General features: G+C 39.9%; 1 protein-coding gene and 1 non-coding gene across 2 annotated transcripts; one reads left to right on the top strand and one right to left on the bottom strand.

Annotated features, from left to right (window-relative positions):
* Positions 1 to 2,023: 2,023 nt before the first annotated feature.
* Trnav-aac (transfer RNA valine (anticodon AAC)) lies at positions 2,024 to 2,096 on the top strand. The gene has a single exon. It is a non-coding gene; the product is annotated as a tRNA-Val (tRNA).
* A 16,651-nt stretch (positions 2,097 to 18,747) lies between these two features.
* On the bottom strand, positions 18,748 to 19,891 carry LOC128738035 (transcription factor Adf-1-like). The gene is made up of 2 exons (XM_053832850.1): positions 19,675 to 19,891; positions 18,748 to 19,541 (listed from the first exon to the last, which is right to left on the bottom strand). Exons 1-2 carry the CDS (start codon positions 19,889 to 19,891, stop codon positions 18,775 to 18,777), a joined length of 984 nt encoding a protein of 327 aa, XP_053688825.1. The 3' UTR covers positions 18,748 to 18,774.
* Between the last annotated feature and the right edge of the window lie 6,648 nt (positions 19,892 to 26,539).

Consider the following 26,539-nt stretch of genomic DNA (forward strand, 5'->3'; position numbering starts at 1 on the left):
TAAACACTTCTATCGCCCATCACTAAAAACTTGTTTTAAATAATTCTAACGATTAAAACAGAAGAAAGGATACAATTTGGTAGATGAGCCCCAATCGCGAATCACTCCGGAACTGTCTGTTATTCAAAGGCAACGGTTGCTTGGTTACCTTCCATGTATTGAGTCGACAACTGTTAAGTTTCACATGGGCGTTACTAGGCATGCCTACTACGGTTAGATATTTGAATATTTTCATTCTTATTCTATACTACACACCGTTTTTATAAATTTTTGCTTTCAAATTTCTGAACATTTTCAGCACCTAGCATCTGTGGATGAAACTTTGAACCAAAAGTTATACATAGCTACATATTTCTCAGCTCATCCCTTGATGTAAAAGCAAAACTAAAACAGCAAACTCTTTGCAAACATGCACCACCAGCTTAACGATTCCTGCACATAAATTCACATAATTAGGGCCTAAATTACCTAAACCATCGGCAGCATTTAGACAGCGTTCACAGCTAATTGCCCCAACCGCAGCCAAAATCAGCCGAAATAGACTATTCATGTAAAATGCTTAAATTTCATTACCCACTCATCCGTCTAACCAAATCATGATGATAAAGATGAAATTTTCCAGCCTGCTCACTACCTAGGCACTTGATTTAGCTCATTCCCATTTACGAAAGTGACTGTAAATAGTGTGTTCTAATGCCGGGGGGGGCTGTCTGTTCGTTCGCTCTCTCTTTCTCTAGAGATGGAGAAAGAAAACCAAACGAATCACGGATCTATGCAGCAACATTTGATGGAAAATACTGGAAGAACTCTCCGCGGATAGTTGTGCGGTTCAGAATGACACCTTCCGTTGAGCGCTGCCTGTTTCTGGAACGAAGTTAACTTTCAACCAGACACAAACCTGTTCACGGCAGGAACGGTGCAGGAACCGCAATAGTTGAGGCGGGAATTAGTCAGGGGAAATAAAACTTGATTAGGCACCTCCACTGTTGCTGATGCTGCTGCTGCTGCTGCTGCTGCGGCTGCCACTTGCTGGCTCGTTCGGCAGTAAGTTCAAGCTTATGTAAATTTAATCAGATTTAAAGAAACCACGGTAAAGTATTGGATTTAAATATTTTATACTACCGAACCATACGGTGCCGGTAGAAGCAGACGCTATGTAAGCTTTCGGTTTCACAGTCAGCCGTTTCCGTGCCAGAGCGTGTAATCCGCTTCATTGGATCAGGCTGTTGAAACACTTGCCACCCCCACCCAACCGATGGGTGGTGGAGACGCACGGTACCTGACACTCTCTCTGTCAGGGAATCACCTATAGTGCTGCCTGGAAGGACGTGCTGTGGGATGGTTTTACCGGTAAATGGAATGACAAATTGAAGTACCGCGGGTGCCCAATCTTCTAACAACTTATAAATTATTAGATACATCCATTGTTAACGTAAATAAAAACAGGTAAGATATAAATCTACTTGGGCCCATTGTGCAATGATGTAGCTTTTTTCAGCTTCTAGTGTCGGTAATAGTTTGTTTTCCCTCGATTCCTTTGCACGATCGCAAGCGATGTGTTTAATACTCAAGTTCTCTGACACGTGCTTCTGCTCGGGCTCAGGGATTATAAATATATACTCGGTCGGAGCATTCTGCTGTTGCTCGTCGCTGCAAGGCAACTATCAGTGAGTTACGTTTTGTTTCCCACTTTCACCTACATTAGCCGGCGTACACCGCACCGGGGCTCAAGCACTTAGTTCCGCACGAAGTCCTCGAGAGCCCGAAAGAGAGGTTAGCAAACAAGCTTTGGTTCGTACAGACTTGGTGACGGCAATCGAGATAGGAAAAATGATGCAACATCGTGCTAGAATTAAGTCACTCGAGTGGTTTAATTGTGTTCTGCTCCCTCGAACGAGGAATGTAGGATTGTGTAAGATGAAAATCCAGCCCGTTGTACTCATGAATAATAGAACGCGGTGGTTACTTGACGGGCTTTGCTCGCTCGCATCCGCTGTGTTAATTTGACCTTCTCACCCGCATCGTTTCCGTGGTGTAGTGGTTATCACATCCGCCTAACACGCGGAAGGCCCCCGGTTCGATCCCGGGCGGAAACAAAAAAATTTTTTATTCCTCCTTATTTAATTCTTTACTTTTTCAATAATAAAAATATCAGTAATGATTTGCTTCTCCATAACTTCTTCTAACATAGTATCTTCAATAATAAACAAACGACCAATAGATAGATAATCGGCAGCGATCATCCAAAATTACTTTGCCAAGCACACCGAAACAAATCGCGTCGAAAAACAAAAACAATCCTCTGTTGGATGGAGCAAGAGAAGCAGGAAGAGGAGGTGGGAGGGCCTGTTTTTGTTTTTGAACAACTGAACTGTCGGCAGCAAATAAATAGCATACGGAACGTTTATCCTCAGCACCAACAACCAGGTCAACAACAAGGCGATGAAAGCCACCGAGCAGAAGCGGGAAAAAACTGCCTGTGCCGGATTTTTCACTCTTTCCTCCATTGACGTCAATGTGTTTCGTTCAGATTGATTGAAATGCTTTTCTTGTCCGCTTTCCGCACTTTCCGCTGTTGCTGCTGCTGCTGCTGACATATTAGTCGTCCCTGTCGACTTTTCCTTCGTGCCAACCGAGCTTACAAACGAGTTGAACGATAAATATTGGGAAATTTTCTATCTGAGCCATCTCCTGCAGAGCATTCCTTCGCGAAGCGTTTCTGTCCTTTTCACCCATCCCACCGCCGCCACCGCCTCCAATATGTTTCCGAATTTACGACTATAAAAAATATTTATCCAGGTTCACTCGCCTTTTTGTTTGGGGAAAAATTTGTTTCTCTGAATATTTGCCCAAAGTTTTATGGTTGTTTTTAACGGTTATGACATACACACACATTCGAACGTGGATACTCTCTGATGAACCGAGCGGGTAGATATTTTCTGCTGGCAAACCATTTCTGTCGTTTTTATTTGTTTCATATTTTCGGATTTTTGTTCGTTAGAAAACATTCCGAATCAACGCTCATCGTCAGCGGTTTATTGTTAGCACCATTTCGGTTGGCCACCCCGAAAACGCGAAAACAAACATGTGATAATTTTATTGCTTTGATATGATGCTGCTGAAATCGACACTCGTTACAGTCACTGGTGGAAGAAAGTGATACTGACGGCTGATGCCGGGTTCGTTATACTAACTGCTGCAGCAGTGTGCGAATACGAAACTCCTTTTTTGTGTTCTGGGTTAGAAAAAAATATAACAACTTTGTTCAGCTCCTGTGGGTTTGGCAGGCAGCTAGAATGTCATTCATAAACGTCGGAATGAGGCTCTGGAGAATTCAAACCCATATTCTCCGGTAACGAAAAGATGGACTGGCATTGCGAGGTAAATAACCATAAGGATGATCATACGAAACCGCACGTTTTCTGCCGTTTCGCTATTGAGCAGAAATGGTAGAAATTGCAAAATGATGGAATTAGATTAGATTAGTGTAGTTCAGACAGTAAGTTTGTCTTCATTGGGTTTATCAATACACTTTAGGTGGGTCCGAAACGGCGGCCGACATACCGCTCTCCGATTGAAAAGGATATTTTTTAATGTACCAGGGTGGGGGAAAGAAGTCAATAGTGATTTCACTGTTGGGATAAAAATTTTCGTAATTTTTAATGATAGCTATCAACGAGCATGTCAATCCATTTGAAAAATTTACTCTTCGAGTTGCCTGAAAAATTCGTTAGCCTATAAATTATTAGGAATTTTGAATGTGGTATGGCTAAGCTATTCCCGTTGACTCACTGTTTCTGCTGTCTTACTGTTGACTACTCTTTCCTATTTCATTTGACTTCATTCGAACAATGCGTAAAACTTGCGCTGAGCTTTATACCGGCAGCAGGTATAATGGACGTGAGGCATAATATACACTGGACAGAGACCCAGTAAACCCATGGTAGTATGTGAAACCAACTAATCACCTCTTATTTCCCACTGCTAATTGGTTACTTTCCGTTACTAACTTCTCATTTCTTACTACTCCATACTTACTACCCTAATTTTTCACTTCCCCCTTATTTCCTGTCACTAATCGCTTCCCATTTTTCAATTCTCACTTCTCATTTCTCACATATCATTGCATATTAACTTCTCATTTTTCACGATTCACTACGTTCTACTCACTACTCACGGTTTAGCTACGAATGGCCGAATCATAAATGGCCGAAGCACAAATAGCTGAAATAACGAATACTATAATAGATCTACTGGCCGAATCACAAATAGTCCAATCACGAAAGACCAAATGTCACATTCGACTGAAATTATTCACGGCCTTCAATGTGCACAAATATAGGGTATATGCTATCCTTACTTACTACCCGTTGTCCGGACTCAACTAAGAGATAATTACTACTAGTCAGTAAGCCTGACAAAATGCATACACCTAAATAGAAGTGGCTTCAGCGGAGTTATTTGTTATTTATTAACTTCTTTTCAATTCATATTTTCTTATTGAACAGATTCCGAGAAAATTCGTCTTCTCATGTTGAGCGTTTCAAGGCTCAGCCAAATAGGGGTTTGGCCTTTCGTGATTTGGACAAATGTAATTTCGACCCTCTGTGACAGTTGTCGGATTACCTACGAATGGCTGAAAGACAAACGGTCGAATCACGCATGGCCGAAATAACAAATCGCATTATAAATATAATGGCCGAATCACAAATAGGCTTTTTGAAATAGCCGATACTCTAAAGGCCGAATGTCACATTTGGGTAAAAATATTCACGGTCTTCCACCTGCACAAATAAGGGATAATCCCTACTAGTCACTAAACCTAGGAAAATGCATGCACCTAAACAAAAGTGACCGGCGCTTCCGACGGCGGGTCACCGACATACTCATTTTTCGAGTTTTTTACGCTGTACAGCTCACAGGGAATTGTTTTTATAAAAAAAAATTTACTTATATCTGGCAAATTATTTTTTTGCCCCTCGATTTTTCACACCAATTTCAAAAGAAGAGGGAGGGGGGGAGTACAAAAACTTTAGAAATAATTTGCAATGGCCTTATTGAAAATGTAGCAATATTATGTATTGTATTGCACTTGAAATTTGCCTTAAACCTAATTGTACATTGTTTAACTTACAATATTTCATCACACATCAGTTGGAGCAAAATAAATGAATTAATTTTATTGCTAATTATGTTATTATCCCATTATATCCCAGGAAACAAACGCAATATAACAAACGCTTCCGCCATTATTAAGCCTAGTTTTAGGTGTTTATATAATACTAGTTGAGCCCGAATCTTATGATCCGGAAAATATAAATGTCTGTTCAAAATTTAGAAAACTACGGATATATTCCATTGGCCAGTGTTTGCGAAAATGTTTAATCTTTGTATTAGTTCTTAGGGTTCTTATATTGCATAGTATAGCTCTAAGATGTTGTACATAAAAGAGTCATACTGGAATTAAAACAAATAGTTTTTATGGTCGTATTGGATTTTATTGAACTGAATAAAAATATTATTTCTACTGTGCTGATTCTATGCGAACAAAGTAAAAAAACCGCGTTAATTCAAAACTCGTCGTGAAAAAACCACGTTAATAATTTAAAAAAAAAAACGAAAAAGCCACTCGAATTTAAAAATCGCTGAAAAAACCGCGTTAATTCGAAAAATGATGTAAAAACCCGTGTTAATTCAGAAATCGTCATTAATTCAAAAACCATAAAAATAAACCGTGTAAAAAGAGACTTGAGTGTAAAATGTTGCTTAGAAAATTCTTGATCATTTGCTATCATTAACCCATTTTTTAAAATTTTACGACTTGGTCCCGTCTGATTTAACACCGACCATATGATGTCGCGACAAGCAATCGAGTTGAACAGGCGAGTCGAGCAGTCGAATCAAGCAATCGAGTCTAGCAGTTGGGTCGAGCAGTCGAGTCGAACAGTCAAGTCGAACAGTCAAGTCGAACAGTCAAATCTAGCAGTCTAGTCGAGCAGGTAAATCAATCTGTTCAGTCAAGCAGTCCGGTCAAGCAGGTGAGTCGAGCAGTCGAGTCGAGCAGTCAAGTCGAGCAGTTAAGTCGAGTAGTCCAGTAGAGCAGCTGAGTCGAGTAGTCGAATCGAGCAGCCCAGTAGACCAGTCGAGTCGAGTCGAGCAGTCGAGTCGAGTAGTCCAGTCGAACAGTTGAGTCGAGTGGTTCAGTCGAGCAGTTGAATCGAGCAGTTAAGTCGACCTGTCGATTCAAACAGAAGTCAAGGAGTTGAGTCGAGCAGTCAAATCGAGCAGTCGAGGTGGGCAGTTGAACTGAGCAATCGAGTCGAGCAGTTGAATCAAGCAGCTAAGTCGAGTAGTCCAGTCGAGCAGTTGAATCGAGTAGTCTAGTCGAGCAGTTGAGTCGAGCACTTGAATCTAACAGTTTAGTCTAGCAGTTGGGTCAAGCGGTTGAGTCGAGCTGTTAAGTCGAACAGTTGAGTCGAGCAGTTAAGTCGAACTGCGAATCAAACAGTTGAGTCAAGCAGTTGAGTCGAGCAGTCGGGTTGAGTGGCGAAGTCGAACATTCTAGTCGTGCTATTGAATCAAGCTGTCAGTTGAGTCAAGCAATCAAATCGAGTAGTTTAGTCGAGCAATTGAATCGAGCAATCGGGGTGAGCATTCGAGTCGAGCAGCCAATTCGAATAGTCCAATCGAGTATTTGAGTCAAGCAGTTCATTCGAGCAGTCGAGTCGAGTAGTCCAGTCGAGCAGTTGAATCGAGCTGTTCAGTCAAGCAGTCAAGTCGATCTGTCCAATCAAGCAGTTAAGTCGAGCAGTCGAATCGAACAGTTCAGTCGAGTAGTTCAGTTAGGCAGTCCAGTCGAGCAGTGTAGGCAACCAATTGAGCTATTAAGCAGTCCAGCAGTCGACCAGTGAGGTGACCGTGAATACAACCCATTGCTACGAAAGCATGACTGTCAGAGGCATATTTTTAGTTACCGATAAGCCTCTTATGACGTCCTGTCAGAGACAAGACAGTTTTTGGTACAGACATAAGCCTCTTATATGAATAGATGAGTTGCCTACTTTCAACACGAAATTATATGTAACTATATGACCCGAAAAGCTTCGTATTGCCACAAATTAAACTGTGTTGTACATAAATCGTGAATCTCGGATGACCTTCGTCACAATCTCGAGTTTTGCAAGTTTCTGGGGAGTTCATGGGTGTTTTAATATACAAATTTTCCTCACAGTAAAGTAGAAAACAACTCCCTCCATTGCTTAGCCTGATAAAATAAAGCGGATGGCATTAAAACATTCGCCGTGATTATAGGGGGAAGCCGTCTGTGCTCGGACACCTAAGGGTTTTCAGATAAAACTAAAAAAAATACCGGATTTATTACATCTATTTTCACTTTAATGTAGAGAAAAATAAGCAAAAAAATACAAGGTTAATTTTGAAAGTAGCCTGTATTTTGTATACAAATTGGCTCAATTAGAAAGCTTTCCTCTATGCTCGGACATGAAAAAATGATCTATTAAAACCTGCATCAATAGAAGAAAAAGATCCTAGAACAATTTAAAACTCCGGCACAAACCTTGTGAGTCCAGTCCTTGCAGGTTTTCTGTACAATAAAGTTGAACAAAGTTCTATTCACATCATTTTTTGGTTGAGTGTGCTGGTAATGCGGAATGCACGTGAAAATGTACGCGGCAACTCCATTTACAAGGCATGTTGATAGGTTGACATCAAACTGATATTTTGCTGCAATTTTTTTCTGATTTTTTCTACCTTTTGCATTGCTTAACTAATTTTATTTCACATAAGAATCAAAGATATAGCAATTCTAGACGAAGTAGGCAAATGTCGCTGATTACTTTACTGTCCGGTCATAGAGGACAAACTGGTGTCCGGCCATAGAGGACACGGCACAGTTTAAAAAAATTAAGTTTTTTCATCAAAATCTTGTATTTTTATGTCAAATTTAAACTGTTTCAGAAAACAACTTTATCAAGCCAACGTTCAGAAATATGACATCTTTTATTTATAAAAAATATTTTCAACTTTTATGAAATTTACACGATTCTCTTTGTTTTATTGGCTGAACCGTTCGACAGTTCTCATTTGTTTAGCTTTTGAAACAAAGATGTCATAATTGGGACACAATGAAATCTTGCAATTTACTACTGTTACATGCTTTCCGAATATATTTGTAAAGCTTTATTTTTGAGAAATCCTAGTGTCCGGCCATAGAGGTTGTCCGGCCATAGGCGACTTCCCCCTATAACATTTCGCCGAATACCATTTTGCGGAACACCACTTCTAGGTTGACCATAACGCGGAATATAGAGTTTCGCAGAATACCATTTCGCGAAAAACCTTACGCGGGATGTACCATTTCACGGAAAATCTTTTCGTAGAAAGTACCATTTCGCAGGGGTGAAGGAAAGTAGATCTAGGAAAATAAAAAAAAACCTAGATAAAGATGATCTCTACGGGGGCCTGTCCCCCCGCAGTGGCAGTGGTTGCCGACAACACTCGTGACCTGTTGCCGTCATCGCCCTGAATCATCTAATGTTACTATTAATAGTTTTTGGAGGTCTTGTTATTGACTAATGTTTTATGAAAGAGTCTAAAATTTCTCGAGTCCTATTAGTTTTTGAGTTACGCAAAAATTTCTGTTCTGCAGTGGTAACCCGATTTTGTCACCCCCGATTTTGTCACGTTTTTGACCCGATTTGTCACGTTTTTTACCCGATTTTGTCACGCTTTTGATTTATCAAAAGCTTAGTTTGAAAATCATTTTCAGTCATGTCAAATGTGTTAAAATACTGTGAAAAGAACTGTGTTGATTATCGTGGAGTTTCCACAAAAGTTGTTTCATATCTCCACAACTATAATAGCTAGAAGGTCACTTTCCTTGGCAAAGTTCTTTATAATAATCTTCTCAACAATTTTGTAGAACATAGTTTTTCTCTATCTCTTATTACTGGAAAAATAAATTTTCTTTCTTACTTTTAGGGGGGTTAATCGAAGAATCGTTCATACCACAAGAAAGAGCTTTTTACGCTGTGAAATTTCTCAGAACATAGTTAACCAGTATAACCAATCTTTTCGGCGCAATTAAAAAACGCGTGTTTTCATACCTGTGGGGCTGTGCTGTGAACAGGTGACAAATGTCCACAGAAGGAAGTGCGAAAGGTCCTAAAAGAGATCAGAATGAAATATATGTAGTTCGTTCTAAGTTATCTGCAAGAAAATTAAAATTGAAAAAATACCCGATTTTGTCACTGTCCCGTTTTTGTCATCCCTAAATTCATCATGGGGGTGACAACATCGGATCATTACTGTATTTGTATGAGTTTCCTTATCCCCCTACCACAGGGGTGAGCCACATGCCGAATTTGGTTCCATTTGCCTGATTAGTTCTCGAGTTATGAAGAAATTTGTTTTTTATTTGTATGGGATCCACCCCTCCCAAAGAAAGGAGGGGTCTCAATTCACCATAGACAAAATTCTTGTCTTCTAAAACCTCTAATTTTTTTTCGAAAATTTTTTTTTTAAATGTCATGATTCTATACAAGACAATTTCGATATGAGACAACTTTTTGGAAAAATATATTGTCTTATGTCGAGGTATCCCTGTACCTATACGAATTTTCTTGGAATGAAACAAAAACAAACGACAAAAATAGAAGAACACCGAAACATCTTGTCCTAGTTTAAAATCTGGTATTTCATACCGACAGATTCGTATTTCACCTACAACTTGAAGGCATTAGGCCATTACAAATATTTTATAAAGTTTTTGTCCTTCCGGTGTTCGGCCACTGAAAGGGGGGGCGAAAAAAAAACAAAGTGAATTTTTTAATCGAGCAAAAAAAAACATGGATTTTAAGAATTTTTATTTAAGGTTTAAACGTGAAAACCGAATCTATTCTTGCTTATAATATATACGTTATTATTTTCTATGCAAAAATGTACGAAAAAAGACAGAAACGAAGAAAAATTTTTTTGGACGATTTTCGGAAATTCCATTGTTTGAATTTCCATTTCTGTTTCGTGCTAGAAGCGTTAATTCAACTCGGAGACTCATTTTTCGAGCTTTTCAGACTGTAGAGCCCACAGACAATTGATTTTATAGAAAGAAATTTGACTCATATCCTGCAAATTATTTTTTTGCCCCCCGATTTTTCAAGCCAATTTCCAAGGGGGGGGGGTGACAAAAACTTTAAATATGATTTGCAATGGCCTTATTAGTGTCTGTTTTCGAGCTCTGACACTGATTAAGCTTGCATATTTGTCAAAACGAAATAAATATTTAGTAGAATTTGAACCGGTAACAAGTCTCGCCTTTTCCTTTTTTAATTTTCGTATTCTACTAAGACGCTCAACAAAGCAACTTCAGCCTTGTCCTAGTACCAATCGAGAAAATTTCCAGCTCAGGGAAAGCCTTTTTCAGGTTGTGAAGTCTGTTGTCTGTCTTCTATTTTTTATCGAGTTGCATAACATTAGGTTATGCAAGTTCATAGTATACATATACACTCAAGTCACTTTTTACGCGAAGGATACGTCCCGCGTAAATCAAACCGTGTAAAAAAACCGCGTAAATTTCGAAATTCACGTAAAAAACCGCGTAAATTCCAAAATTCGCGTAAAAAAAATTAAAATTTCGCATAAAAAACTTTGTGGATTTCAACACTACGCGAAAAAATAGACGTTTTGAGCACATCCGTGTAAATTCCGAAAAGCGCGTAGATTCCGATATTCGCGTAAAAAACCGCGTAAATTCTGAAATTCGTGTAAAAAAACCGCGTAAATTCTGAAATTCGCCTAAAAATAGTCGTGTAAAAACAAACCGCGTAAAAAGCGACTTCAGTGTACTATCTTTGAAAATTGATATCAACTGTGAAACACAAACCTGACTTAAAGGAAATAGAGCAGATTTTCTTCGTAGATGAAAGAACATAAGAGAAAGAAAGACTTCCATAGTGCTTTAGTATTTTATCAAAAAATATGCGTCAATTCAGTTTTTGGCGTTGCAATCGGCTAGGTAAAGTCACTCGTGAAATAAAATAATGAAATTGAAGCCAGTGCTTAAAATTGTCATAAAATTGAATATCAATTTGCTCCCAACGTAGTAGTTGCACCAGCCCCGTAACTGTTCTGTACCCGAATAGCCGGTTGTAAAGTCTGGCGATAAAGAAAGGTCAAGTCTTAGAAAGACCGTTTTATGCCCAAGGCTTTGCTTTTAGCTCCCAATGTAGCAGATATTAATCAACATGAAAATCAATTTCAAACTGAACTGAATATTTTACATTAGATGATCAGCAGCGCTCCACTTCAGCAAATATAGAGCACAAGAAAATACTGACTATCAACCTTAAAGTTGATCTTCTTCCTCAAACTACTTTAATAAATGCTTCGTAAGTAGAACACAAAAAAGCAAAAATACGACGATTTTGGTAATACGCAGCACGAATTAGCGCTACTTAATTCTCAAAGTCGTTCTGCCCGTTACTATACATTTTTGTATGGCAAATCTATCAATTGACGTCAGTCATTTACGCACAGCATTAATATACCTAGCAAAAAGAAACGGAAATGTATATAATGCAGCAACGGAATACGCCTCCATCGTATGAATAAAATTAAATCCATTTGATCAGTGTGCACAAAAAGTATGCTAGCTTCACCGAGGTAGCAGAGTACTCCGCTACTGAGAATACACCTCAATCAACCGCCCGGTGTTCAAATTTGTCGCACGATCCCACATGCAGCATACGTAACTTCTTCTCGTTTCTATTTCTGCCTTCAACCGACGAACTTTGGACAATCTGAGGACAGAAAATCAATCAAGTGAATGAAAAAAAATAGAATAAAATCACTCCCTTCCCCAACCCCTATGAACCATGGTGTTTTCCATCAGAAGAAAGAGATGGAAATGTAAAGGATCGACCATAACTCTCTCACGCCTCTCAACGCGGGCATTCAAACCCGACCAGGAAGCAGGGTTTACTCTTGATTTTCCGACAACCACACCGAGAGCACGTAGGACGTAGCTGCTCGTCGATTCTGGTAGCGATAAGTAAAAGTGGGCTCGCCGCGCGCTCAGCTGATTTTCCATTTCACTCTTTTCCGTCACTGCTACTGCTGACCTGCTCCCTGTGCTGCCCTGCCATTGGGTGGGCGACCATCATCGTCAGCTGATTTCTTAGATGGAAAATGTGACATACGTCAGCGGAAACGGGTGGTGCTGTCCCGTTTCCGCGTACCGGCCAGCTGTCGACAGTACATCGTCGATGTGGGCGCAGGGTGAATGTCCCATGCCACAGCAAAAAGGAAAAGGTAATTCATTTTGCACGCGAAATGGAACCACTACATCTGCTGCTGCTCTGGGGGAGAAAAGCCGGCTTCGGTGGTGTGAATGCGAATTGTTGGACCAAATCATGCGCACTGGAGAAAACATTGCCAAAACATCGAATCAGCGGTACAGCCATGGCGAGCGTTCTGTTCTGACCAGTGTTAGCAAATGTTGGGAAAATCAAATCGGAATGCTTTGAATAACTTTGCAACAACTAAACAAATGTTGGAACAAGGACTGCCATGGTCATAGCCAACGAAAACACAAAAAAGAAATAAAAAGTGCAACAGAGGACTCAGAAAGAGAATCTCTCATTTAGCACATAAGCCATTTTCACATGCTGTTTGAAAGATATCGAAAAAAGGATCGCAACTCGACTACGTCTGCGTGAAAGTGTTTCTGCATTCAACTTGGGTAACAAAAGCGGACGCATTAATGTGAAAATGTGGAAATTTTTTGCCCTAGAACTTTCAATTTCATCAGCCCGTCAATTTCCGGTTATTTGTACCAGAATGACCAGGCACCCAAATCAGATGAACGGTGTTCATAGTGCTTAGTTCTTCTAGCTCAGTGTGGTAAGCTATAATTGTTTTGGATTTTAAAGTGCTGTTTGCACAATCCGGTTTGGCCAAGGGAGCCAAAGGCCGATAGTGTGAAGTCGATAAGCACTCATAAGTACCGTTTGCTCCAGGTGGAAGTATAGAGATTTAACATTGAAAATAGCTTCTGGGACAGCAGTAAGAGTTGTAGTATGCTCCAGATTTTGCCATAAAATACATTTTCTATTTCACTAGAACAATCATAATTTCCGCCCTTTGCTGCCAGAAAAGAAAACCATACGCCAGAATTAGTCTGAAAACGACGAATTTGAACAAATGAATCTGAACAACTGACATATGTTAATTACTCAAAATGAAGATCATTTATTGTAGGGTTAGGAACGAATTTATTACGGGTCGCATATTTTAATCAGTTTCATAAATGAGCTTAAAATGCACTGCTGAAAATGATCTCAACCTCGCTATTTCGAGCACTGATTACAGCATTTCTAAAAGTCAAGTACTCAATTTTAGTATACCGTATTGTAGTAGAAATGTGAGCGCTTGCAGTGATAATTTGGGTCAAGTTAGTAAAATTCAGGGCTGCTAAAGACAGCATCTTTGTGGTTAAAATGCAAAGCAAAGCCTTGTGCTTAAACGTCTTCGTAAGACTTGACCCTTCTTTATCGACAGACTTCACAGCCGGCTGTTAGAGTACAGGACAGTTACGGGGCTAGTGCAACAATCCTACTGTCTAGTCGAGATTCCAACATACGACGACAGGTTTGTTAGACCAGCATCGTACCTCGAGGCTAACTAAGCGGATTAAAATGCATTCGGGCTGATTAAAATTAGTTCCAACGCCACGAATTTTTAATGTAAAATATTAGAAGTGTAGCTTCATAATAGTGACTTTCAAAGGTAAAAGAACATGAAGAATTAGAATTGACCAAAAGAATCCCCACTTAGTCAACCCATCACTTGAGGTAAAACAATCAATGAAACGACTAGTCTGCTTAAAATTGATTCCTTACACTACTTCAAAAAACAAAATAGCGAAAAAATGATTCCGATTTGGTTTCGATGAAATCTCGTACTTTTCTTCGAATACCACTCATCATATGCTTGAGCTGTAATAATATATGTAATGGAAAAATATGTATTTTCAGGAACCCCTGCTTATACATTGCCCAAGCAGTTTACATTTTGTATTTTGTGATCCACAGGGCCCAGGAGGAGTAATGGATTCGAATCCAGTTCCTTTCTATAGCTTCTCTCGATCCGCAAATCCCCCAACTTGGGTAAAGAGGAATTATATCACTGACGAACTGACATGACACTTTAGAAGAAAATCCTTTAAAAACCATCGTCCTGCACATTTTGCTTGCACACTAGCACCCTCTGTTATGCATGTTGCGGAGTAGCTTGCATTTGCAGGGTTTTATGCTGTAGGGATTTGTACATTTGAATGGTTTTATACTGAAAACTCAAAGCAACACTCGCGCGCCGCGGTATGGCCATGTTGCGAAACATGCTTTTTTGAAAAATGAGTGGTTTTTGATTGGACGATAGAATTATCGCGAGTTGTCTGTGTTTATATGTTAGTTTGCATGTTAAAACCTCAATTTTCTGAATTTCGGAGCAATCGATAGTTTTTACGATATGATTTTTCAAACATAACTCCCATGAAAATAAACACGATCTTTTGCTATAATCGCTAAAATACAAATATTTTAACTTATTTTCGCTTTTTTAACCTATTCTATGAACGTAAAAATTGTGATTTTAGTAAGTAATACGGTAATTTTTCCTTTTTCCTATTCCATTATTCAATACGGTCTAGCAAAAACGGGCCGACCTGGACCGATGGGATCTCAATTAATTTCGATGGTATTACTAAATCTCTATACAAAATTTTATTTGCTGCTTTTTAGCAGTTTTTACGACATATGAAAAACGCATATTTTTTAGAAAAAATGCCTATAGCTACGGAACCGAAGGAGATAGCGACTTGATTGCTTCAAACTAAATGTGCGTTTTCATAGGATGTGAAAGTGCTCAGAAGGCAAGATTTGTGAGAAATAAACACGAAATGAGATATTAAGAAAAAACGGATTTTTTAGGTCCACCCCGTCCAAAAAACTTTAAATTGCTCCATCCTATCAACCATAAGAGATACGGCTTTCATTTCTTTAGCAAAGTAATTCAAAATTTAATGTTCTTTAACTTTCCTTAACATTTTATTCAGCTAACTTAAGCTACAAAAAAGTTTATGTTTTACACTCGCTTACTATGATGGTTACCCTAATGTCAAATACACCAAAAAATGCGAAAGTAGAAATAACAAATTTTCTTCGAAAATACTATATACCTAGGGCTAACGGTTTTAGCGTAATTACTTTTGTCCTCCTAGATTTGAGTTTTATCCCACGGTGTGCCGGTGGAGTAGTGGAAGAGAACTGTTTTCGTCGTACTGTCGTCCGGCATCCTAACACATGTTCAGCCCACCGTAGCCTACTGGTTTTCGTCAGACATACGTCTTCCTTTCATGTATTTGGTCTTCGACGTATTTATTTTTTAACCCGATCCTCCTAGACTACGCTATCAGTCTGGGGCAGCTTTCCTCCGCCGTCGCAAAGTTCCTGGCAATGATGTCAAAGTCATCAGCAAAGCCTAAGAGTTGTTTACCCTTGGTGAAAATCGTGCCTCCCGTTTCCGATGCTCGCTCGTCGGATTATCAGCCGTCACCTTGTCTCTACCTTCACCGTGGCTCAAAGAGACTCGAAAGTGTCCTCGAGATGCTGACGAAACACATCACTAGATCCAATGAAGCTCTGACCAGTCGACCAGTGACCAGGAGCAGGACTCCATTGATTGTACAGTATGCGGCTTGGAAATCGATAAAAATGTAATGCGTGAGCACGTTGTGTTCCCGAAATTTCTGCAAGATCTGTCGGATGGTAAAAATTTGGTCCGAATTCAGAATCAGCTTTATACACACTAGCAGATCAAAGTTAAGATTCTCATTCTAAATTAACTTAGACAAAGCTTTTTTTAGATGTGGATTTGCAGATAGAATCCTTTTAACCAGCTAATAATTCCAAACTTTTAAACTGTTTCGTGTTATTTCGTCAATAGTTTTAATTCATCTGCTGCTAAGTGCTGTAAGTTTTAATTTTATTTATTCATAGGTCAACTAACAACACCTCCTCTTTGTGTCTAACTCGCTAGTAAATATACCTACAAATGATTGTTAACTTTCAATCCTCTGTCAATTGCGCTCAGTGCAGTGCTCCAAACAATGCCCCGGCTTGTGAACCTGGTCCGGAGACCACTTTCGACTTGGCTCTATCATTATCTGTCTCGCCTATCTTAACCACCACTAACTGTCAACAGCTCACCGAAAGAAGCCACTTTTTGTCCGGACACTGCCTGCCGCACACAACCGTCCCTCGCTTGGATGACATCCTCGATTCTTCCACGTATCCACTTTGACCCCTCAACTACGCTCTAGGCATATCAGAAATATATCAAATTATGGTATAATTTGATCTAGTTTATATCAATATAAGTTACAAAAACCAGCATTCTACTCTGCTTTATAACTAAAATATAACAAAACGTGTTATAAGTAACAGAATGAGATAAAATCTTTGTAAATTATTTTGTGTGCTGCAAGTTTCTCTATCACATTTATAACCAATTACATTTCTGTAATATTTTTGTTAGAATCATTTAGAATCCTTCTGCTTCTGTTACTGACGTGTGCAGTATTTCGTATTTCAATGCTTCCAATACCATCTTAACCGATCTGACCAACCGCACCCATATTCCACCCATGTGGGGGCTAGAAGGTGTAAAAACTGCACTGCTACCGTAGCATAGGCCCTTTTCACATGTTGGTCTAGATTTTGTCTGGCACTATGTCGTGCTACCGTAACGTTAACTGGGCCGAGGTAGTCTATTCAGATGAAACTGAACGGTCGTCGATAATGCTGTAGCCGGGCACCGGAGAAGCCGCCATCCTCGGTGCCCGTGGTCTACTATGGTGGACTTTACACACTGATATACCTTTGGTATACTGCACTTTACATTTCTGATATACCTATTCATCACCTGGTACACTACCGTACCGACCTTCGGAATTCGGAATTTCGTTTTTAATCGTTTCTCGACAACTGTGCCGGAAGCGCTCATGGTAGCGCTGAATCAACCCCGTCACATGGTGTTCTCTCGGCAAAATCACCGGAAAGCGCAGGTCGAATGGTAAGAATTCGGTTTCCTCCGTACGTCCTACTACCCTACTCATATCGTCGACCAATAGTGTTAACTTGTACAGGGCTCGACTTCTCAAAAGCCAATCACTCGCTTGTAGGATGGTTAGCTCGTCCCCGAACTATCTTCCTGCTACAGGATCACCACAATCAACAAAATAATCGGATATATGAATGCAGCACATCTTTCTGATATTCCTCGGAACAAATTGGCAGTTCAAAGGTTCTAAAATGTTTCCAAGGTGATGGTATGGAGATATTTCACCAAAAATTTGCAGGTTTCATTGCTGTTCATTGCACTTGGTGTTAAAATCAATACTAAATATTACATCGACAATGTGTTGAAGAACCATTTGCTTCCCACTGTCAAAAAACACTAAAAGAATGCATCATACTGCTTCCAACAAGATTCTGCAGCGTCTCACCAGGCGAAAACTATACATGATTGGTGTGACGGAAGTTTTCCGGGTTTTATTTCTTCGACAGAGTGGCCTGCCTCTTCGCCTGATTTGAATCCTCTCGACTTTTATGCATGAGGTTACATGCTAGGCAAACTTGGAAGCACCAAAGGATTGAGTTGGATTTTTTTTTCCATGTGTGGGACTCATTACTGCGACCAGTATAGTTGATCTATTGTAATATCGCCCGGGTGTTTGCTGAATGACCTGCACTGCATTTCTTTTTGCTATAATCGCTATTGAGTGAGCGAAATGCTTATTTTAAATTGTATGCGTGCTTGCGTGTATTGGGGTTTACCCTTCCTTCAAAGCTTGATCTACTTTACCCACTTATTCCTCGCTGTCAGCACTATCCCATATTATAGCCGTCCCTGGCGAGGACTCATTCGTACCTGTGACCAGTACACTTAACTATAGGAGGGACATTTGCACTGTCAAGAGGCCTCAGAGGGTAAATATAGAATTCAGCACGAAGGAAGGGTAAATGGAGGGGCCTGAGAATAAACCCATGCTAAAGTCACTTAACATCGAAAGGCTTGATTCTACTAAGATTCGAACTCACGACCACTCGCTTGTCAAAGCAGACTCGGTAACCTTGCGGCTACGGAGCCCCCCGAGTTGGATACTTCCAAGCAACGTTTGGAGAAAACTTGGAAAGAAATGCCTTAGGATCGTGCTTGCCAGCAGTGACGCTTTTCAGTAACAATTGCGACTGGTAATTAAATGGAGAAAGATTTGAATTGGATTAATTTAATACAAATATTATGCATATACTTTATACAAAGTACGCTAAAAATTAAAATTTTTTATAAGCGTCTTATTTCTGTGATGATTTAGTTTACTAGCAGTTATTACTGCTCACCTTGTATTATTTTTATTTATAGTCAAAGTTATAGTAAAACTAATTCTTTCAAGATATATCGTTAGTGTTGAAACCTTCTGCCTCACTGCCTTCAGAATTCTTATAAAGTTTAATATTTTTCACCGGAATAAGCAAACCATTGACCTAGGTAAAACAATTTCGGAAAAGTAAAATGCATCTAGTATCGATATGTATTGCTTAAACTTCTATTTTTATTTCAAACGTATGTACACAGATCGAAAGTGAGATCAAAGAACGCATTTGGCTTCGTTTCGCGCACCACGTGCGCCCGGCTAGTTCAGTCTTCCTCGTCGGCAATCGGTTGTTTCATCAGTTCGTTGAACAGGACCTGCTGCATCTGCAGACGCACTTTTAGCTTCACGGGCAATGGCAACTGCTTCAGATATGGGTGAATGCTCATAAGGAAGTGGTAATCATCATCTTGTGGGACAGTATCGCTATGATTTCTTGCAACCTTCGACTGGATCGCCAGTGATTCCTGTGACCCTTCCGAACGTCTCTTTCGTTGCAGATTGATCGGCTGATGTTGAAAGGTCGGTGACGGGATCATCTTTGGCGTGATAGTGATTTCGGGTGATGAAACAATTTTCGGTGTGATGGTGATTTCCGGCAGCGGAGTTGTCTTCGGTGTTGTGCAAAAATTCGCCGGATCCTGGAAGTGATTGAAACTGAAACTGTCCGCTTCGTCTGCGGTGTCTTGAGCGCCGTCTTCCATTTCGTCCCGCTCTTGCTTGATTTTCAACTGTTCGCTGTCGTTATGAGCGTAGGAATGTTCGTTAGCCCGTGTCACACTTAGCGGTCCGGGTATTTCCTCTTGACTTGCGCTCTGCACAAATTGCATGATTTGATTGAGTTCCTGATCCTGACTGTCGCTGTCATATTTCTGGTCTAAGGTTGCTAAAACCTGGTCCTTCAGGAATGACAACTTTTTGTAATGAACCCATTTGGAAATGTAGCGATTCTCCGGGGTGGAATAATATTCCTTCTTTAGTTCAACGCGGAAGTTATCCCGAAGGCCTTTCCATTTCATCATCAGAAATTTTTCTGTAAAATGAAAATTTTAGAATTATTTTTATTAGCATTTAATGCAAATGCGATGAATAAAACAAAAATTATAACGGTTCACATCAAAATTCAAAAACAAAGGCATCATGCGGCAGACCAACATTTCACTCACTAGGCGTATTCAGTATGGCTTCCAGTTGTTCCCACGTATCGCCGTACTCCTGCTTGTTGTGCTTGTCCAGCCGATTGTAGATGATGGGATAACGCTTTATAAGTCCGATGAATTCATCGATCCGGAAGTTGGACACCGGATTTGCGTTTAGCTTCGGCATCCGGATCCACAGTTTTTCGTATATTTCACCTCGCGTTTCTGCACTAAGCGATTCCATTACCGGCCTGCTTTGCGACTAGACGCGTAATAGCCACCGAGCGAACCGAACTAAAAACGCTAAAATTAGATTCCGCATCGCAATGTGCGGTGCAGATATTCGCAACCTGACTGCTTAATACTATTTCGCCAATCAGCCGAACACATACAGTTACCCGCTCTGGGTAAGCCTTCGGTTCTGTGCCAAAGTTCCTGCGGCAGGGGACAGGAAGAATGCTACATGTAGGAACAGCCATTTCACTGTATTGGTAGGCACCGACGCGTATAAGCATATCGGTCCGGTAAGCATGAACGAAAGAAATCCCTTTAATACAAAGCCTACGATCGTGCATACAGAGCAAATATATATTCTTTGTTTAGAATCTACCTGACACTGTACGAGACTATCAGTAACAGAAAAGCAGATTCAGCAGCCGGCAGTAGTATATGTGCCGGAGAGACGCCTGGCAAAGCTGCAGGCAAACAAACGGCACAGAAAAAATAAGTTTCTAAGCGTTTTCGTTATCGCTTCAAGCTTCAGCCGCCTTCCACTGCTGGGATGAAGCACAGACGAAAAAATGCACACACAAACGCCGAGTGCCGCTACAAGGGATAACGGCCGGCGCGTGGTAGGTAGCGAAAAACCAACACTGGCAAATTTGCCGAGTGGTGGATTCTGCGCATCTCGAGCAGAATGCTCCTTGCTGCGATGTTTCGATGCCGGCTTTTTTTTTCTAGGGATGTTCTACTTAAACGGGCAATATTTGGAGGTGTGCAAATTACAATACTAGTTTTCAATTTTGTTTCTCCATGGCAAACTGAGCTGGTCAAATTTGATACAAACTCAAAAAGTTATTATTTTCTATGACATGCGCCAAATGGTTATGAATTAATGCATGTTTAATAAGGCCATTACAAATATTGTAAAAAATGTTTGTCCCTTCGGTGTTGGGCCACTGAAGGGGGGGGGGGGCGAAAAAAAACAAAGAGAATTTTTTAATCGAGCAAAAAAATGGATTTTAGGCATTTTTATTTTAAGTTTAAACGTGAAAACCAAATCTATTCTTGCTTCTAATATATACGTTGTTAATTTCCATGCAAAAATCTACGAAAGACAAAAACGAAGGAAAATTTTTTTGGCCGATTTTCGGAAATTCCGCTGTTTGAATTTCCATTTCTATTTCATGCTAGAAGCGTTAACTCAACTCGCATACTCATTTTTCAAGTTTTTTTCAGGCTGTATAGCCCACAGACAATTGATTTTATAAAAAAAATTAACTCATATCCTACAATGAAATGAAAATAAAATTAGAAGCAAAACTTACTTTGTAGATTACTTATACATGTTTAAGTTAAACATAATTTATACAGTGGACCCCCGTTCGTTTGAACGATTCCTCATGCAAACTAACGGGGTTCGTTTTTAATTTGAACAACTAGCAACCCTACATATGCTGAAACTTGTATGAACTGGCCGCCCTGCTCTTTGTTATTGTTTTGGCGATTTGATTTAGTCTCGTTTAGTTGGTAGTTGCAAGCAGCGAATATGTTATTCTCCGATCGGATTTCTATCGTAATCGTTGGGAAACGAAATGTGAAACTGATTAAACTAGGATTAAACACGCTAGATCAGTACAAACAAATCGTGTTTATGTGCATTGACTGCGAAGGCAAATGATGCCATATTGAGAATGACATTTGAACCATTTTTAATTTGCACATCGTGCAAACCAACGGGGTTCAAATTAAAAAGTGTTCAGATTAAAAACGGTCAAACGAACGGGGGTCCACGGTACTGATGAAAGCGGATTTTTCGAAATCACATATGAGTTTGGATCGATTTGTCTCAGAATTTCATGAAATTTTGCATAAAAGCATAATCTTGTAATTCGAAACAATATTTTAATAAATTCGTCGTCTCCTATTTTCTTTATTACACACTTAGAACGTTCGGTAAAATTTTACCGAACTCTGAACAGCCGAATGTTCGGTAAAAATTTCGATGGTGCCAATCGACGTTAACGGATCGTTAGTAATGTTTGGCATCATAAAAATTTTTTACCGATAGTTCGGCTGTTCTAAGTTCCGTAAATTTTACCGAACTCGGTACTGTGTTTAAGTGTGTATACTCTAATCGATATTTCACGATCCTCTCGGACATCTTACTTACTTTTTAGCGATAGGGCGATTATCGAATCAGTGCCGAATTTAGGATCCCGCGTCACGTTTGTCGGCCTTGGACTACCATCCCCCAAGTCCTCGTCAACGGCCCTCATCTAACAAGTACGGAATCTGCTTCGAAGTCGACGACCTCTGTCGGGTTCTCTGTTGAACATTGTTTTCGCTGGTATCTCTTCCGGCATCCTTGCTGCGTGCCAGCCCACTGTTATCTACGGGACCTGTTGGTTACGTAATCCGTTGAAGCCCCTGTTGGGAGCCAGTATCCGCCTTCACGGCTCACATCGTTGTCACATGTCACTAACCTACCAGGGTAAACATATTCATCGACCACTTCAAAAGTATTTCCATAATCAACTCCGCAGTTTCAACACCCGAATATCTACCACCCCAAGTAACAATTTTGGTTTTATTCTACTCTTATGATGGTATTTAAGGCCAATTTTGGTCTTGAAGACCACCATAAGAGTACAATAAAACTCATATTGGTACTTGGGCTTGGGACGCTTTCTACGAGCCACCATATGCTTGGTTTTGGTAGAATTTATGATAATCCCAGTTCTTGCAATTAACTCCTTAACATGTGCGTACACTTCTTCCACAGCTCTATGGATAATACCCATAATGGCGATATCGTCCGCAAACCTTAGGAACATGTGAGATTTGGTGATGATAGTACCGCTTCTCTACACGCATGCCCTTCGAATAGCTCCCTCCAATACAATATTGAACAGCAAATTCGAAAGCCTGTTGCCTTACTTCAAACCATCTAACCTCACAAAGGAGTCCGATGTTTCACCCGCTACTCTGACGCTTGATTATAAACCATCAAAGGAAGCACGTATCAGTCTAATACGTTTTGTTGGAAAACCATGTTCAAGCATAATCCGCCATAGCTCATTTCGCTTAAGTGAATCGTATGACGCCTAGAAGTCTATAAACAAATGATAAGCCTGCAGGTTGAATTTTTAGAATTTAACGCAAGGTGAACATTTGGTCCGTCGTGGAGTATTCCACTCGAAAACCGCACTTCCTTTTCGATCCACATCCTTAGTATACCTTGATGGATTGCATAATAGAGCCGGTCGCACCCGACTTTTAAAATATTAGCGGGAATGCCGTCCTTTCCAACTGCTTTGCTGTTTTCAGCTCTCTATAGCTGGTTTTATAACCTCGTGCAAAGTTGGTAAATCCAAAGCTTGTCCATCATGTTCAATCGTTAACCGGTTTCCTGTTCACCATTCAGCAGTACATTGAAATGTTGCCTGGGTCTTTGCCGATTGTTCCGAATAGAGTTATTATCACTTACGGAGTCCATTGCTTTGATTTTTTAGTAATTCAGGTTTTCAAAGCCCGCAACCAACCCCACAGTATTGCCGGAGCACCTTGACTTCCATCGGGATTGGTTACCCGATCTCCACCGAGGTTGCTCGTATCCCGGCTGGCTGGTACCACGAGGAGGTAGGAGTTGCTGGGTAAGAGGCTGTGGACCACTGTGGGGTCTACTTTATGCCCAGTGTGCAAGGCACCGATGGTACGCATTACCCAGCCGTTTACCAACATCGATTCGAATCACTACCTAGTGATAGTAAGGATACGTCGGATACGTCTGTTGTGAACAACTTACGATACCGGCGCCCGCCACGGTATAATCTAGCGCGACTGAAACAGCCGGATGTCGCCGAGAGCTACGCGTTATATCTAGTGAGGGTGAGCTGGATGAAGCCCCTCTTGAGGACTGGTGGAATGCCGTGAAATTAACAGCGTAGCGGAAAACGTCCTAGGTCGTGTGGCACCAAATCGACGTAACGAATGGTTTGACGAGGAATGCCAGCAGATATTGGCAGAGAAGAACGCAGCGCGGGTACAAATGCTGCGTAGAGCCACCCGTCAGAATGTGGAGCGATGCAAACGGAAGCGGAGACAGCAAACCCGACTCTTCAAGGAAAAAAAGCGTCACCAAGAAGAGAAGGAGTGCGAAGGACTCGAACAGCTGTACCGCTTTCACGACACACGGAAGTTCTATCTGAGACTCAACGAATCTCGCAAAGGCTTTGTGCCGCGGGCTGAAATGTGCAGAAATAAAGATGGAGGTATCTTGACTGACGACCGGGCGGTGATAGAAAGGTGGAAGCAGCACTACGAGAAACATCTGAATGTCGTGCAGGCGGAAGACCGTGATAGCGGAGGAAGTGACCATATTGTTGGTGTAGCAAGACGCGGTGCACTGGAATGAAGTGTTTGTTCGAAAAACATTCAGTGAATCGCTTTTGATTCTATTTTTCGAAAATCACTGATTTTCTAATTTAAATAATTTAGACATGACGTTTCAGGCTTTTTTGACAAACCTGACTGGCTATAACATTACCATTCCAAAAGCCCAGCTCAAACCAAATTTAAAATGATAAAGTTAGGGAAGAGGGCCATTGTTTCATTCTTTCTATTACTAACTCTACGCTAGTTAAGTTGAAAGATGGTCTTTTTTTGGCCGAAAATTAGAACCACGGCGACCATTATTTTAATACATGTAGTGGAGCGGTGGCTTTTCAGCACATGTAGGATTGATTAATACCATGACGCATAAACTAGATCCAATGCCAGAATCATGAAATTAATGGTCACTTCAGCACCGTTTCAATGTAGCTCAAATTATCATCCGCATACATATTAGCACCACTCAGTTGGTCTCGAGGTACGTCCAACAGTCGTCGTTTGTTAGTCCTGTAATGTCCAGTAATCAAGTGGATTTGTTGGAGTAATTAGGAAGCGTTACTATTTCGATTCATCGACGTAAACTTTTCTAATGTCATTTTTTCTTAATCAAGAAAAAATCCCATAACAATCTAATATTATTTATACTCTAATGGCTGACAGCGACAGCGACATCTAATAGCAATACAATCAAAATATTTGAAGAAGTGCAAACAATTAACAAACGTAGCTCTTCACTTTAGGAATTGCTGCGTCACACAGTTTTCACTTTTTTTAATTTGAATTTCGTCAAAATTTTGCCTGTCCCGATCATGTTGTCTAACCCCTGTATGTAAACTTACACTTTTTAATTTGAACCCCGTTGGTTTGCACGACGTGCAAATTAAAAATGGTTCAAATGTCAAAGCTCCAGCATATTTAGGGTTACCAATTGTTCAAATTGAAAGCTAATCCCGTTAGTTTGCATGAGGAATCGTTCAAAAGAACGGGGGTCCACTGTATAAAGAGAGGTGACGTCACATGAATAAAACTTCAAATGGAAAATTTATTCGGGGAATTATAATTTAGCTTTCATTTTAAGATTCATTTTCATTTTAAGACAAATAGTTAAATTTTTTGAATGATAACTTTTTATTTTCAACATATATGTGTGAACAGAACTCATATATTCTTCTAGTATGAACTCTCCATTGCGGCTTTACAGAATATGTAAAGTACCCCACTGAAGAGCTCCTTGAGTACCGTCCTGCCTAAAAGATTCCACGGCTGGTTTAAAGGTGAAGGTGGTCCAGTCGCATTTGTTAGTGATTTCAATACTTTCACGACGAGAACAGAGTTGCTAGTAGGGTAATTGATCTTGAATGGACCTATTTAGCGCTTTTTAACACCACCACTCGCACTCCTGCTCAATTTACTCGTCATTTATAAATAATATGTGGTGATGTTACTATTTGTTGGAAAGTACCACATTTTTTCTACATTATCAGTACTTTAAAAATATATAATTGATGAAACTTTTATTAAATATATCGTTTTTTGCCAAAGCCTTTTTTTGATCTTGAATGGACCCAACATGATCTTGAATTGGACCTATTTTTGATTTTGAAATGGACCTAAATTTGGATTGTCATAGTTTCTTCCATGTAAATGAACAAAATAATAACAAAGAATTTTTTTTAATAGTACAACTATACTACTGTTATTTATTAATAGGACACAAGGTTGAACAGCTTTTACCTTTCTTATACTCTGTTAGAAAGGTATGAAAATCGGTTGAAAAATTTGAAATCAGTCACAGTCGCCGAGGGTCTTGTTTTTATGTCAGCCCAACAATTGAACAATGTTTCAGTGACTTGATATGCGTTATGTATGTATCTGTGTGTGACATTTGTATATTGGGAATTTATTATTATTTGTTGTTCAGATATGGTTGAAACGATTTCTACGTCATAAAAAATTATGTTAAAAATTTAAATTATTCATTAAAAATATGTAATATAACTTGCATTAAACGTAGTTTATCAAGTACAGTGGGGTTCGAGTTTTTATTTAGTGTCTACATATTTCGAAAGGTCAGACTTTTACTGACGTAGGACTACGTCTTACTGCAAAGTATCTAAAGGTTTGCGACAGCCCCTGTCGAACATTTTGAATATAAAACCGTTGCAATCGTGAAAAATTCGTTAATTAGTGGTAATTATTCAATTTTTGACACATTTATATGCAATTTTTTCAGTTAAAAAATGGTCTAGATTTTGCCACGGTTTCGATTGTGGCAACA

Source organism: Sabethes cyaneus, chromosome 2, assembly GCF_943734655.1.
Source record: "Sabethes cyaneus chromosome 2, idSabCyanKW18_F2, whole genome shotgun sequence".
NCBI classification, from domain to species: domain Eukaryota; kingdom Metazoa; phylum Arthropoda; class Insecta; order Diptera; family Culicidae; genus Sabethes; species Sabethes cyaneus.

Coding starts and splice junctions, on each gene's coding strand:
- LOC128738035 (XM_053832850.1), bottom strand. CDS start 19,891: ATGGAATCGCTTAGTGCAGAAACGCGAGGTGAAATATACGAAAAACTG. Junction 19,542..19,674: donor AGCCATACTGAATACGCCTA/GTGAGTGAAATG, acceptor TTCATTTTACAG/AAAAATTTCTGATGATGAAA.